Here is a 15,632-nt window from a genome sequence, read left to right on the forward strand (position 1 = left end):
ACAACAGGGTGAAATACAAGCAGAAATAGTTTGAAGCATTTCCATATTTAGGGTGTAAACAAACATACAAACCTGCTCTAATGGCTTAGTTGTATAATCTACTTTATATTTTTTAAATTCTGTCAGAAGTTTGGACAACAAGGGTCATTACAAGGCAAAAATTAAATATATTTCAATGACAGCACAATCTTCAGTGGCAAATGAAAAATGGAAATAATGCCTGTGGATTATTTCTTGTCAGTTGCAACAGAGCAAAGTGAGGGAAAGGAAAAACAAATTTACTCTTGAATGAAAGCATACACCCGCAGCCTAAATTTTTGAGATTTCCATCACATTTCTAAAGGCAAAAAGCAGGCGCAGCTTAACTAGCATATTCAGACTTAACAAGTAACACAGAGATACCTGAAGGATAACAGGGGCCTTCGACAACTCCCCTCTCACCATGTAACTGATTAAGTACTGAGACCAGCTCTTTGACATACGGACACCCATATGCTTACTTAACGTGATTTTGCTTTTGAGTCACCACATTCTAAATTATCCTCTTAATTGTTTTTCTTTTTCTTTTGCCCAATAAATATAGCTAAGGCCAATATCCACAGCCTAAATTAAAATCCAGGCTGCATAATTTATTCTTTCTAGAGCTAATGGGAAGGTCAGACATAATGCTGGATTCACAATCTCCAGGTAAGTTTAAGATACAAAACACATACAATTTACATATGTATACTGAGAAACCACTCTACCGCATTTATATTCAGTAATTAAATTGCTGTAATTACCCACTTTCAGAAATATAACAAAAGAGAAGGAAAGAGTCTTTAGACATGAAAGCCTTTCCAGTTTACCCTGTTTGTTAAAAGACAAAATGAGCCAGATATTTGCTTTAAATACTTTTTTTAAATCCAGATGCTGATATATAATTATAGTTTCTTCTTCTTGAGGTCCCAGAGTGACAATTAATGAAGCTCTTGTACAAAACTGAACAAGCAGCTCTCACTTCAAATTATCTGTCTTTCAGGAGTATTTATTACGGCTAGAGTCAGAGCTGGCACAGGAGCGGGCATGATATTGCAAATCTCAGTTAAACATGCATTAATGGGCTTCTAATAAAGCCCAGGACTATGAGTAGCCTACTTATTCCAAATATTTTCTGTGACAACATACAGGCCTGAAAATGATGGTTTCTATTCATAACCCTACTTCTAATTATATGTTTCACCTTCATCTAGCATCACAAAAAAAAACCTTCCGGCAGCAATCAGGATGACTGTCAATCAATCAAAATTGCAACCATATCCAAAAAACAGATCAACCCAAGTCTTAAGCTTAATTACAGTAACATAAGAAAATCGATAATGGATCAGACCAGGAGTTCATCCAGCCAGTATCCCATCTCCAACCAGGCTGATCAAAATCACTCTTGTCTTGAAGAACATGTTGGCCGAGGACCGCACCTGACAGTCAAGTTTACCACTGACATCTTGACCACAGTGGTGCCACTGGCTTTGGATGCCACACACATTTTTTTAGTTCACCTAAACCAAATGATACAAGCCCTCCCTTCTTGCATTGAGTCTTCTCCATATAATCCTATCCAGCCATTCCTCCAAGTAAAACTATATTTATACCAGACATATAAAATTATTTCCATTACCGCTCAAGGCTGAGAACTGCCTTGTAGGAAAAGTTTAAATTTGTATAAAATCATCTTACTGCATATTGTTTTAAGGGATCGTAAATCACCACTATGACAAGTCAGCCTACCATTTCATGAAATGGTAGGCTGTCGTAACAATTTTATTTTAGGAAACAGAACTGAATAAGATACTTTGCAGAGTAAATTACAGTAACTGGATTGCAAGTTGCTAAACAACTGAGAAAAAGAAATGTCAAAGAAGATACACCTAGTGAACGTTACCTTAAAGTCACCTTTATCACAGCACAGTTAGCTACTTCAGGGATGCTCATCTGTATCAGCTTTGTTTACATTAAGACTAAAAACACTGACCTAATGTATTTTTCTGCAAGCACGCTGCAAAAACAATGCCAGCTGTCTCCGAAGCCACAAATACTTCTACGAACTCTAGCTGAAAGCTTTCTTGCTGAGCAGCTGCTCAGATTTGTGCCATCGTGGGGAGGACGTGCTCTCAGAGCTCCCAGGGAACTCTGGGAGAGCTCGAAATCCTCTGCCTCCATTTACTGCCAGTTCCACTAATCTGTCCTCAACTAAGCCTGCAATGAGATTAAAAGAATCACTCAATCATCCTAGCCTCCCTCTTCACACATACACACACAAATTACTCTTCTCTGTTCTATTATTTTCTCCTACATCATTCAGCTCCCGTATCACCTGATAAGAATTGCCTGAAGGGCTGTTTGCTTCTTTTAACTTTGAATGCAACAGGGAGTAGAGATTGCATCATATCAGCGATACTACCTTAAAATGGCACAGACGAAAAACATGAGAGTAGAAAGTTAAAAACACAGATGTCTCCGCATCTGCTTAGCAAAAGGACATAAAATATCAACTAGCAAAGACCGAAACGTACATATATATATATTGGTGCCAGAGAAAGCAGAACAGAGTGCTAGTGTCCTCTTCTCCCCCTCCTGATAAACCCGTCCCCATCTCCTGATAAACCTCCCTCCACAGGCATCAGAAATCCAAGTGTTTTAGAAGGGCACCGTGAATCACCAGGAGCAGACACAGAAACTCCAGGGGACTGCACCTTCCAACACAAAAGCAGTTGACATGCTGCAAACGTAATTTAATTTTAACAAACAACAACAACTTTATGTACTATGGCCTGTGGAGTTTGTTTATTCTGTCTATAGCTAAATAACTTCTTGCTCACATCTATAGCTTGTACAGCCACCGGAGCTGTACAAGTATTCCCACAGGAGCCTACAACAGGCACATTAAACCCTTTCCCTCACAGACACAAAGGTTTCCCAGTTCCACCAGGAAAAAAACTTCTCTCAGACTTGTAAAGCAACTTACAGTTTTGTTTCATAATTCATGCTGGTTCCCATCTAACTATGCTCCTTTTGTCCCTCCTGCCGCTTTCTTTCTCAAGAGGATTAAATCAAAGAAAAAAAGTTCAGACCAATGCTTTTTGTATTAATATACAGGTTTAAGAATAACTGTATGCACAAGTGCCTAATACAGACCGATCATGTATCCTCTACAAGAAAACCAAAGCAAAGAGCACACTGTAAGTGCATATTTTGACAATAAATTGATCAGGTGGCCGACGGAATGGATTTTATGAGGTGCAACAGCTAACTATTCCCTAGTTAATAAGGTAGCTCTAGAGGTCATTAAACTTTCTCCTCTGCCTTTAAAGCATAAAAACTGCTCACAGACCTGCTTTACAATATTAATATACAGTGTGTATTTGTTAGCATCTTAAGATCAGGAGTGTACTCCCCCTCCCGATCGTTCTGTTGGCCAGGCTTTGTTTTGCATTGTGGATTGGTCTCAGGGCATCTGACCCAGACTCCCTGCAGATGACATGCAGTCCAGGGAGACATCTAACACACGCCAGCTAGGACTGGTCCTTCAGTCCAGAACACCAGACTAAGTAATCGCCAAAACACACGCAGTGTGAACATGAAGTCGTCAGCACCGACCGTTTCCCCCTACAGATCTGCTTCTATTGTGCTACAGCACCTGCTAAAGCAGACACAGCCACAAATATCAAGGTTAAATTTTAACTTTTCCCTACACTATTTGAGAGGGGAAGGTTATAATCTTGTTTGAAGAAAGGAATAAAGCAGATAGATAGCTATATTGTGACAGAGGTTTATATCTGTGAACAGGCTTAAGAAGTCTTCTGATTTGGATCCTAATGAGATTCTCTTGCCATGAGGTTGGCATGCCAAGGAAATGTAAGAATAAGCAGGTATATAACACCGTACCGGGTCTGGCTGAGATGGAGTTAATTTTCCCCACAGCAGCCCTCATCGTGCTGTGCTGTGTATCGGTAGCTAGAAAGGTGTTGGTAACACAGCAGTGTTTTGGCTACTGCTGAGCAGCGCTCACACAGCATCAAGGCTGTCTCTCCAACATTGCCCCCTCACCAGTAGGCTGAGGGTGGGCAAGATCTTGGGAGGCGACATAGCCAGGACAGCTGACCCAAACGGACCAAAGGGGTATTCCATACCATACGTCTGCTCAGCAATAAAAGCTAAGAGAAAGGAGGGGGTGTGGGGGTGTGGCATTCGTTATTATGACGTTTGTCTTCCGGAGCAACGGCCACACGTACTGAAACCCTGCCTCCCGGGAAGTGGCTGGACATTGCCTGCTGATGGGAAGGAGAGAATAAATCTTTTGTTTTCCTTTGCTTCTGTGCGCAGCATTTGCTTTTGCTTTATTAAACTGCCTTTATCTTGACCCACGAGTTTTTTCAATCTTATTTTCTCCCCCCTGCCCTGTCCTGCTGAGGAGGGGAGTGATAGAGCGGCTTGGTGGGCACCTGGCGTCCAGCCAAGGTCAACCCACCACAAACACACCTTAAATAAAAGGATGCATCCCCAAGCAGAGTTTATATTAACCACACAATATGATTCCTTCCTTTGGACAAATCTTGACTGTAATATAGACTCTGTTCCAACTTACTTGCCACTGAACAGAAACACAAGACGACCAACTTGGTTAATGAAGAAATGGCATAAAGTTTCATTTTCCTGCCTTTCATTTGAATATATTAATTAAAATTACTTTTCCCTTCTCATAAACAGGTTTCCTATGCAAGCTATGATTTAGTAAGACACGTTTGTTCTTATTTATACAGACATTTTCACAATGCTCATTTATTACCATTGTTTTACATGTAAAATAAACATCATATAAGTCAGTCTACTTACCAAAGCACAAGAACGACTCTGGTTTTTTTGCCTTGAGCAAATAGCAAAGACAAACCCATGCAGTAAGCTAGTACGTAAAGATTTCAGGTAAATATAGTCTTGGCTACAAAGAAAAACAGCTAGCCGAGGAAAGCAGCACAAAACCAGGTGGCTTTTGTATGAACAGAAATACAGCAACAGTCCATTGAACCTCCCTGCTTTCATTTCTACACAGCAGTTATCTGATAAATCTAGTCAAAACTGCTAAGTAACTGCTGTCTGTCTTGGTATCCTCCACCACTAAAACTGCTAGATTCCCACCTAAAATAAAAGCAGATAATATTCATAGCATTTATTTTTACTTGTCTGTTAAAAAGCACCATATTGTCAAATACCTCACAGAGAAAGAAGTATGGGCCAAAGGGCAGAAGGAATCACCCAGCACACAGCAAGAACACCTCACACACAGATTGACAGCCTAATGCTTGTGTCCAAATGTGCCTAGCCTCTACGCTTCTGCACAGTTTGAAGTGTTCAGAGATTTTAGGAAAGCTGATGTTTTACTTTAACTGTACTTTTTTCTCTAACTTTCTCTTACCTGGCAGGATCATTTAAAGGAGGCTCAGCAAGGTAAAAATTCCCAAATTCCCCAGTTCTCTTGAAGGACAATGTAACTTGCTATCGCTTTAAATCAATTTTATGATACAAAACCAACTGTATCGTTGGTTTGCTATCCGCAAGGAAAACAAACTGGTGATGAGGTTCAAGGTCATGGAAATTTGCTATAGCACATGCACCAAATCAAAGTGCTCACCTGCTGGTTTCCCAGTCTTGGTCATCCTTATCTTTTTCTTCTTTGGCATCAGAATTGTGTGGGTGTTTCTGCACAATCCGCATCCCACCAGCTTTCACTGGAATGAAAATGAGAGAGACAACAAACCTCAGTCATATCAGCATAAGTGAAGAACATTTTAAGGATGACCCTCCCCTGCTTCCCCCCTAATATTATGCAGAGTAGTTTAACAGTAATCACAGTTTGAAAAAGGAGCCCAAAGTGTTTAAAAGCGGCAAGCCTGAGGAACAGCTACTTCAGGACCGCATCTGCCATTCTCTTTCACATCATGCTATCTTTGCTCATCCTGAGAAGTTGCAGCTCATTTTACCACCTGCTTCTAATACCATTTTAGAAAACTCAACTCTGTTTCAACTCTCTCCCCACCCCTACTAACTTGCAGCAGTCAGAAGAAGAAACAGAGGCAATGGTTTGCACAACACTACGCAAAAGGCCACAAACGTGAATGTTAAATACTCCCGTAAAACAAGAAGGGCTGAAGAACCTTACTTGTCATTTCAAGTTAAAAACTACAGCTATAATAATAGTATTTATACAAAGAAGTACTTCATGAACAGTATAATAAAACACAAAGTTCAGGAGGACTGTTAACTTGCATTTAGAACAGAGCTTTGTTTTGCAAAACACAACATTTCAAATCCTTGTCATGATTTAGTTTTAGAAATGACGCAAACGTTTTGTGTTTCAAAGGGATACTTTCACTTCTTGTGATGCTTCCACTTATGTTCATCATTTATCCTCTCCAAAGTGAAATATAAAATAGGAACCAAGCCAGGCCTAACACTGCAGCTACTAAGCAGAGCAACAGGCAGGCTGCTCTTGATCTGCTTTCTGTTTTAATATTGCACTTTTTTTTTTTTTCTTCAACCATTGCTATACACACTCACAGGACAGCACAGGATAAGGTGATGCATCTCGTTAGCTAATTGGATGGGTTACATTGCCATCAGCAACCGCATCAGAAAACCACTATCGTGATCAGGAGTCAATAAAACCACCCACAGATGCGTTGGTTTGTGTGTCACATTGCCACGGCACAGTAAGCCTGTGGACAGCCTCGGCAGAGATGTCACAGCTGGAGCAACCAGGATGCCAGAGCAACCCTCGGAAGGAGCCAAAGCGGCTTGCCAGCGTGGCTAGGGGAGGCTGTACTTCTGACAGCCCTCCTGTGTCCAGCCACAAAGGGATTAAGGCACCTCACAGCAGTTCAATGCTAATCCCTGAAACTCAGAAACAGGTTTAGTTCTCAGTTCTTAACCAGGACAGTGATGGAAAGGACACTCCTGTGCAGAACTTCTACAGCCTGGGTGAAGGCAAGCAGTAAAGAGAAAGTGACCTGCCGCAGGAGAAAGTGACAGCTCTTTGGCCCTGGGATTTTTAAAATAGATTTTAAGCTTTGTGTGATATTTGAAAGATAAACTTCTGATTCAGTAAAGGACATCAACTAAAGACAGGCGATCAACAGACAAAACCAAAGAAATATCTTTTAAAACCTATCAAAACTGTGTCCCCTTATCATGCTTTTTAAAAAAAAAAACAAAAACCAAACCACACTAACCATTTTGTGTTCTCCAGCATAAAACTTACAATACTTAAATTCATGAGAAATGTTTCACACAGGACAAGGAAAGACAGAAAGGTTAGGCAACAAAGAAATGTAGTTTTAAAAATGAAACAAAAATTAAAATTCCTATTAATTCTTCTTGATGCAAACTCCTTAGAAATTTAAGTTTGTTTGCAAAAGCAACCACTGAGTTCTGTCAAGTGCTGTCTTGTTCTAACACGTCAGTTAATCAGTGACTGGTATGTTTTATTTACAGTACCTTATAAAATTAACATCATTGCACAATCAGTTATTAGTTCCCTTTCAAATTACTTTTTGTGAAAGATGCTGTCTCCACAGCAACATCTGCCAGGCTACAAACAGCACTTCTGGACAACACACGCACGCTTCCACGTTCTTCATCATCTAATAGAAAACTAAAGAAAACAACACCCAAAGATTTAGTGCTAATTTAGGTGGTCTAAAATCTCTCATACTGTGTATCATCAGGCCACCAGCCACTTGTTTTCTCTTTATCCGTCACTGGCAAAGATATGTAGCTAACACGTGTCTGTATGTAGAATTAACAGGGATTAAAAAGCAAACAACCAGACAATTAAAAGACATAATAGTGCCTGACAAATGCAGTAACTTAATAATTTTAATAATCTGATTTTTTGCACTAATATCAACAGGAATAGTATAGACAGCTAAAAGTATATTGGTGCATAACTGAATAATCTTTAGTAATCCAGGGTTACTGTGCCGATCTGGGAAACCAAAAGAAGAATCCAGCAAACAACTGCAGTAATAATGTGTATTTCTGAGACCAAAAGTGAAATAATTAGATCAGCATCCTGTACATATAGCTGATGTACGTCTCTGCCACCCGTGACACAGCATGCTCATACCCAATCTAGTTTCAAGAGACTTAGCTTAAGAAGAGAAATACCCTTGCAACATAATTCACCTTTTTTTTCAAACGGTTTCAACCAAGCTACACCTCAGGGTTAGACAGACAGAAGAAATGATGATTACATCCACCAAGCTAAACAAAAACCCACTCCATTTGTGACATTTTCTTGGGACTTACGAGGATTCATCTGTTTCTTACTTGCCTAGCATTTACTACATAATTTGACAGATGCTTACCACAGTGTTTTTGTCACTTAAAAGTCATTCTTAAGAGTAAGAACTCAGATTTCCTTATATTAAATCCTGCACAGAGCAGAGAGAGGATTTAAATAACTGATATACCACCTTCCAGAACGCTGCCAGAAGTCAGTGCCCAGAAGACAACAGCGTCAATAACACCGTGCTGGGACTAGGAAGAAAGCAGTTCCCGCGCTGAAGAGGGAGCTGAGGCTGCAGTTGCTCAGGAGAGGTCAGGTGGGACCTGTGCTAAGGCAGGAGGGGACCGGGAACGGCTCCCCACGGTGGGGACGGACAAGAGGCCACCAGCCTCTAAAGCATGAAACAAAGAGGGGATCATCTGCCAGCATGCTCCGAGAAGAGCAACAGCACAAGTCTGTTTGCCCCACTGCTGGATAAGAGCTGAGTTTTGGATTTTAATTATTATCTGTCATGCTTTCCCCCCCCGAGAGGCAGACAGGACTGTCTTGTTTGTCCTGTGAATGCCAGCCTGCGTTCCTCATAAGGGTATGACTACTCCTTTTGGAAATGTATTAAACAACTGTGTTAATCAATTACCACTCAAGACTATCTGGAGTCGGTAAACATTCTCAGTCTATTTACCCTTTTTTTTTTTTCCCCACTGCTGTGCTTCTTCAGGACTGCTCCCACTTTCAGAGACTGAATTCTGAAATAAACCCCACCGCGTCGCAGCAAGCACCAAGTACCTAGAGAAGCACCGCAGCTCAGAGACGGCTCCGGCCCCAGCTCGCTCAGGTTGCAGACCCGAGGCAGTCCTTCCTGGGGAAACCTTCCAGCTCAACCCAAATCGCCTGCTGGTCACAGCAACCAGACAGGAACTTTTAGAAATCCAGAGTATAACCAAGAGCTTTAGCAGCTTCCCATTTTCCTTGAGTATAGTATTAAATATTAACACAAAATTTATTTCTTATGTACGTTATAACAGATTCCATCACATCGATAAGATGTATGAAAAGCCCAGACTAAGGGAAATGCAAAATATGCCATTCTGCAAGCTTAAGGGAGCATACATTAGTGCCTGACCAAACAAGAATGGAAGTAAGTTATTATATACCTTCATTTCACAGAAATCTTGCCTCAGAGCTATATTTTTTTAATGTAAGAAAAAGCATGTAACTATTTTCATGAACCTACTGCAAAGCTTCATAACTAAACTATTAACACAATCACCTTGCTTTATTTCTCCACAGTATCTACTAGAAGAAATGAACAGCTAAAACATAATTATGCAGACCTCTTTAGAGGGACTGCAAGCTGTACAAACCTAATCAGCAATGTATTATAGATACATTGATCTCACTGACAGATGAATATTTAATAAAACTTAAGTTGGGGCCCTCTTAAGTTTCAGAAAGGAGTTCAAAGTTGCTTTGTGCACCCTGTTACCAGCCTGAGATCTTGAGGCTTCTTTCCATTTCATTATCCTTTGTCTTTTCAAGTGCTTTTCTTGTCTTTTTTTTTGCCCTATGTGAAAGATCAATGCAGAGAGGAAACTAACAGACTGCACACAGTCAATAAGTGAGGGCTAACGGTGCATATGAAAAACAACAGATTTGTCAATTCTGCTTTTAACTTGATGATCCAAATCCTTCCTAACTTTTACATGTCTAATTCATACTCAGTGGGGTAAGACACATCCGTAATTACAGTTAGGGCTCTTTATACAACTGCATGCAGCAAACCCGGAGCTTTTAAGCCATTAGTCAAAAAAGATCCCCTATTCACGTCTTTGCCTTGCTAGGAACTTGCCTGATTATTATGAACACAATTCCACCTGTATTTATGTAGTCATTTTTTATTTTTTTTAAGAATTTTTGACTTTCGTTTTCTTAAAACTTGTTTGCAAACTGCCCTATTGCATTGTATTATTATTCAAGGATCTAAACCAGCTTGAGACAGAGGATTAAAACCTAGCTTCAGCCCCTAGAGTAAATATAAACTGTTGCTAGTCAGCACACTTATTGTGGATTTTCAAAGTGCTAAAAGACCACAGGGCCACCTTCCTCTGCCAACCAGCTCAGAACCATCTTCTTCCAGAAACGACCTGAAGATACTGTAAAGCATTAGCTTTTTTCTGGCCTCAAAGAGAGACTTGGTGATCGCCTTCCTTCCAAAGCTGAATTGGTGTACACTCACAAAAAAACCCTCAGGGATGCTAATGATCTTAAAAGGCACATAGCTGAAAAAGTTCTTCAGTTCATATGTGGATGCATGTTTTAAAAAGAAAAAAAAAAAACTGAAATACTCTGACAGCAAGGGAAACTTGTACTGTACTCCAGTTGTGCTTTTGCACTGTGCACCACTAGTTTCTCATGGGGCCTATGGAGGCTCACTTCAAGTCTTTAAAAAAATTCCACCTGTTTCAAAAGACAGGTTTTGCAGCAAAACTCTCAAATATGCAACAGCATCAGAAAATAGTTACAAAGCATCTAAATGAAAATATCCACCATTTATCCTTTGTTCCCTTTCCATCGGTAGTGCAGCAGGAATATACAGCTAAATCAACCTAAGGTCTTAACCATCCCTTCACACTGAAGCTGACGTTTACCTGACCCCAAGGCAAGCCAGCTCGAGGAGGTATGGCAGCAAAACCCGTCCACGTTGGGAAAGGTGCTTTGGTTTGGTTCCCTGAACCAGCTCACCAAGGAGGTCAGGTAAGAGCTAACGCCACGACAAGGGAGGCTGCAGAACTGAGATGACTCTGCTCAGACAAGAGATTGGCTTAACCATACTGCTGAACTGTATTTGCCATGCAAAGCAAAGCCATTATTTCTCACTTCTATTATCTATTTAAAGGAATTTCAGGGCCTCATTATAAAAAGAGCAGAATTCTATTTGGGTTCAAAAACTGTTTTCAAATTGAACTTTAAATCTCATCAAGTGATTTGAATATAAAACTAACCACCCTGTGCATTAAGAATTTCAGCATTTTTTGGCTGAAACACTTAAAAAAAAACCCCTTCAACTATTCCACCAGGAAACACTAGAAGACACAGGAAAAGTTGCTGGTAGAGGGACCAAAGTTCCCTTTTTTAAGAAAACTGTAATAAAGAAGAAAAACTAACAGTATGTGAAGGAACAAGACAACTCGGATCCTGCGAGTAACTGAACCCCACCCGCCTACAGAGAGGAGCTGCGGTCTATGGATGGTGGTGAAGGTGAAACACAGCTCCTACCCTGACCACCCGCTGCTCTGCTCGCCCATGAGCATGCAGCAGCAGGTGGAAGGTGCTGGAGCTCCTTCGCTGGGCAGCTAGCAGGCGGCTTTACTTGTTTCCTACCCTGCCAGCCTCCAGAATTAAAGCTAGGAGCGAGCAGCCTGCTCTAGCACTCGCACCATAACACCCACCGGCAAAATGGATGCACAGAGTACTATTAATGTGCAGTTTGTCTGTTCACACTCAGCTTGCACTGTGTTGCGAACAGCCATGCAGGCTGTGATGTGGCTGAGACTGCTCTTTTCCCCTTCCTGCCTTGATCAGCCCCAGGCGGTGGTTTCATAGGCCTCCGCCGCCTTTCGAGGGCGGGATGCCCTCACGGACAAGGACCGACGAACACGACGCTGTCTCCCGGGTCAGAAGCTGGAGGTGCCAAACAGCACAAACCCGATGAGGATCTGTCCGCAGCCACAGAGCTCCTCCGGGAAAAGCCGGGCAGGGCGCGTCGCCCCCGTTACTGGCGAAGGCTGCCCGAGGGCAGTGACAGCGGCGGGAGAGAGGGCGAGCGGCAGGCAGAGATCAGGCGGGGGAGCCACGCACACCTCCCAGTGCCGGAAAGCCCGATCAGACGCCGCTTTTGGGCGGCGGCGCCCGAGCAGAGGAGCGCGGGGAAACCACCCGGGGCTCACGACCGCCGGCAGCCCGAGACCGCCCTCACCCTCCTCAGCCCCGGGCAGCATCCCGGCGCCCGCAAGGCGGGGACTTCGCGGGGAACCGGCGCCCGGCCGGGCTCTCCCAGAGGCGCTCGGCCCCCCCGCGGCCCGCGGCTGCCCTGGCCGCCCCGGCCCCCCGGCCCGTCCCCAGGGGTGGGAAGAGAAAAAGCGGAGAGACGGGAACCGGCGGCCGTACCAGCAGGAGGGTGTCCGGCCCGCGTCTCTGCTTTCTCTTTGGGAGGCGAAGACATTTTTACTGTGGCCGCGGCCCCGCTCCCGCACCGGGCACCCGCACCCCGACGCCGAGCAACGAGCAACGGCCAGCGCCCAGCCTGCCCTGCGCCGCGCTACGCGGCGCGGCCCCGCTCCCGCCCTGTCAACGTGGCCGCCGGGGGCCGCCGCCAGGCCGCGCCCACTGAGGGCGTGCCCGCGCTGCCGCTGCCGCCACCGCCCCTCCGCGGACGCGCCGCCGCCAGCGAGGGGCGGGGGAACCGTGCCCAGCCCCGCCCCGCCGGGGGAGGGCGGTGCCGCCGGGCCCGGCGGGTGGGGCCGGGGCGGGGCGGCGGGGCGGGGCGGCTGTGGCCCCCGCCCTCGCTCCTCAGGCGTCCCGCGTCGCGGTGCCCTCCGGCTCCGCCGCGGGCTGACGCCCTGCCGGGGAGCTGGCGGGTGGTGGGGCGGGTTACAGCCCAATGCTCGCACGGCGCCTGCTTGCTTTCCCTTTCAGTCTGCTTCTGTTCCTGCCTCTGTTGGGTTACCTGCCGTTTGGGCTTTTTTTTTAATTTCTCGTGATCCTTCTTGCCGCTGCGAAGTGTGAAGTCAGCGTTGCGAAACTGCCGCCCTGCTGAAGCCTGCCTGTTTTGTTTTTTTTTCCCCTGAGCAATATGAATTCATCTTACTTTACGTAACCGGTTCCTGCGACAGACCGCCTTTAAAATCCCGTTTGGATAGCATATGCAATTTTAGAGGGTAATACACCTTTTTATTTAATTGCTATGAGAAAACGGCACAGGCAGTTAACATGATTCTGAATTACGTGCTCGTGCACTTCAAACAATACTTTTCATTAGTGACTAATTGGCAGTTCACATCTTCCACTTTATTTTGTTCTGCCAAACCACGTATGTGTGAAGTGGCATGTGTAGCGCTCATCTTGCCTGCGCCTCAGATCTCATTACCTTTCCCTTTGAAATCACAGCGCTGATTCACACCGGTTTAAGGAATTTTTCAAACGCTTCAGTTGTTAGTTACATTTTCCAAGTGATGTGGAAAGGCACGGAGCATGATATCTAAATTAATTATATTAGCAGCAAAGTGTAAACCATACAGGCTCTTCTGGTTTTCTTTTCTAATTCGACATAAGGAAAGCGAGTACCCCAAAAGATGCGTGTATGATGGTTGGAAGTTGAACTCCCCAAAAGTGCTGCAGTAATACTCCAGCTACGTTATAGGGAAATTAATATAGTAATATTTTAGTCATTTGCTATGAGTCTTTATTACAATCGTATTACCATTGTGAAAATATAAGTGATCGGTAAATATATGGGGTTTTTTTGGCAACAGACCAAAATATAATCACATCATAGTATCCTTAACAGCCTGCATGAAGCAAATGTTATAAAAATGCTGTAACTAAGTTCTTGCATTTTGCTGCTGGGTAATTTCAATTTCTTACACATATGGCACTTTAGAGTCTCAGATTGTATTTTCAGCTCTGTCACCTTCTGTGTAGCCTAACACAAATGACGCCAATTCCCTTTCCAGTCTCTGTCAAAGTCTATTCAGATTATAATTTTTTCTAGGGCAGAATTATTTCCTAAATGGAGATTTTAATGCTTCTTTGTCTACTGGCCTCTGGATTTGAATTAAAAGATTATACTTTCAGTTATCGTTAGTTTTCCCAGGTATGTGTGCTGGTCACTGGAGTCAGTATGAATTTTTGCTATTGCAGGTTTAATCTAAACCAGCTGTTATAGAATTGAAATTAAAGAAAATGTGCTTTATGACATTAAAAACCTCACAAGTTGATGGTTTTTCTCTAAGAATCAGTAATAATTTCATACTTCAGTGCAAAAATTTGGTATGTGGAGGTGCACTGGGAGGAAGAATTACATCAAAGATGTGCTTTGGCAGTTCTTGCAAAAGCTGGCAACGTTTCTTAACATTACAAAACTTTGCACGTCGCCGTTAACACAAGTACTTGTGTGAAGGCTTGCTGTGGCTTCACAGCTAAAATACAACACCTATCCTGAGTACGTCCCCGAAACGCAGGGCTGAAACGGGGTATTTCCTGCAAATGCAGCTGTGCATTGGGTTTGGAAGCTGGGACCCCAAGGCAAACCATTCTGGTGCAGAAGGAGCAAGGACTGGAAGAGGGGAAGAGAGATGGAAACAGGAAAAACCAAGGCGCAGGAGGGCTTGGCCTGAGCGGACAAGGAGACGAGGACAAAAAGTTGAGTAGGGGGCAGTGGAGAGGTGACATGAGAACTGTGGAAGCAGAGCGAGTGCAGCGGTGGGGCAGAAGAAGCATCTTTCCTCAGGCAATGAAGTGGAAGCCAGGACTGGTTGGGTGAGAAGCCCAGGGGGAGGGAGGAAAGACTGAAGGTAGGTCAGGCAGGAGCGAGCACGCAGAGGATCAGGCTTGCGGGAGGGAGAGGGAAGGATCTTCGCCGCTTTCCAGAGCCTGGAGGTTCTCAGACCTCACTATACTTGTCAGTACCTATAATTACTCGTTTCCTCAAGTGACAGGGGCCTGTGCAAATGCTAAGTTTCTGTGTTTGCAGAAGAATTATATAGGTGTCAGTATGATACCATAGGATAGAATTTAATTTTCAGTTATTTATTCCATTATTGTTTTTAAAATGTTGCAAGAAAAGCAAAAAGGAGACAAAGATCCCAAAATTTAAAAAAAAAAAATAAAATTGAGATTTGTAAAATCAAGCACCTAAATGAGGAGATGCCGTAGAGGTTGTAAGTGAGATTTCACTTTTGTGAAACAGAGTGATTGTTTCTTTGGCATATCTAAGGCAACATGCGTTTCTCCGGCTAGTGGCGGTGCCATAATAGTAGTAGCAATGTCCTTCTCAATTATGCCAATGTACAAAAAATACAAAGGTATTCTTAATTAATGACAGGCATTAAAATGCCAGGAGTTGTCCGTCACTTTGTCATTTCCAGCAGTCCCGTTGTTTGTACCAGCACGCACAAATGGGAGCAACTGTGGGAAACTTCAACGGAAAACAGGCAGTGTTTTTACAAAAAATTGGCCGTGGAGTCACTTCCTTTGCCAAATCAGCCACGCCTGGTGCTGACAGCCCTTTCCCAGAGATTGTAGCAAAGGCAGG

The 15,632-nt window shown here is 43.4% G+C and overlaps 1 protein-coding gene across 1 annotated transcript in view; it reads right to left on the reverse strand.

Annotated features, from left to right (window-relative positions):
• DAP (death associated protein) overlaps nt 1-12,600 on the reverse strand; it is a 57,397-nt gene extending 44,797 nt beyond the window's left edge. Inside the window, exons 1-2 of the mRNA XM_050892650.1 lie at nt 12,488-12,600; nt 5,666-5,762 (exon numbers count right to left, since the gene is read on the reverse strand). Coding sequence (XP_050748607.1) covers nt 5,666-5,762; nt 12,488-12,542 — 152 coding nt within the window. The 5' untranslated portion in view covers nt 12,543-12,600. The remainder of the gene's footprint in view (nt 1-5,665; nt 5,763-12,487) is intronic.
• Nucleotides 12,601-15,632: the final 3,032 nt, after the last annotated feature.

The sequence above is a fragment of the Gymnogyps californianus genome, chromosome 2 (genome assembly GCF_018139145.2).
Source record: "Gymnogyps californianus isolate 813 chromosome 2, ASM1813914v2, whole genome shotgun sequence".
NCBI lineage: Eukaryota > Metazoa > Chordata > Aves > Accipitriformes > Cathartidae > Gymnogyps > Gymnogyps californianus.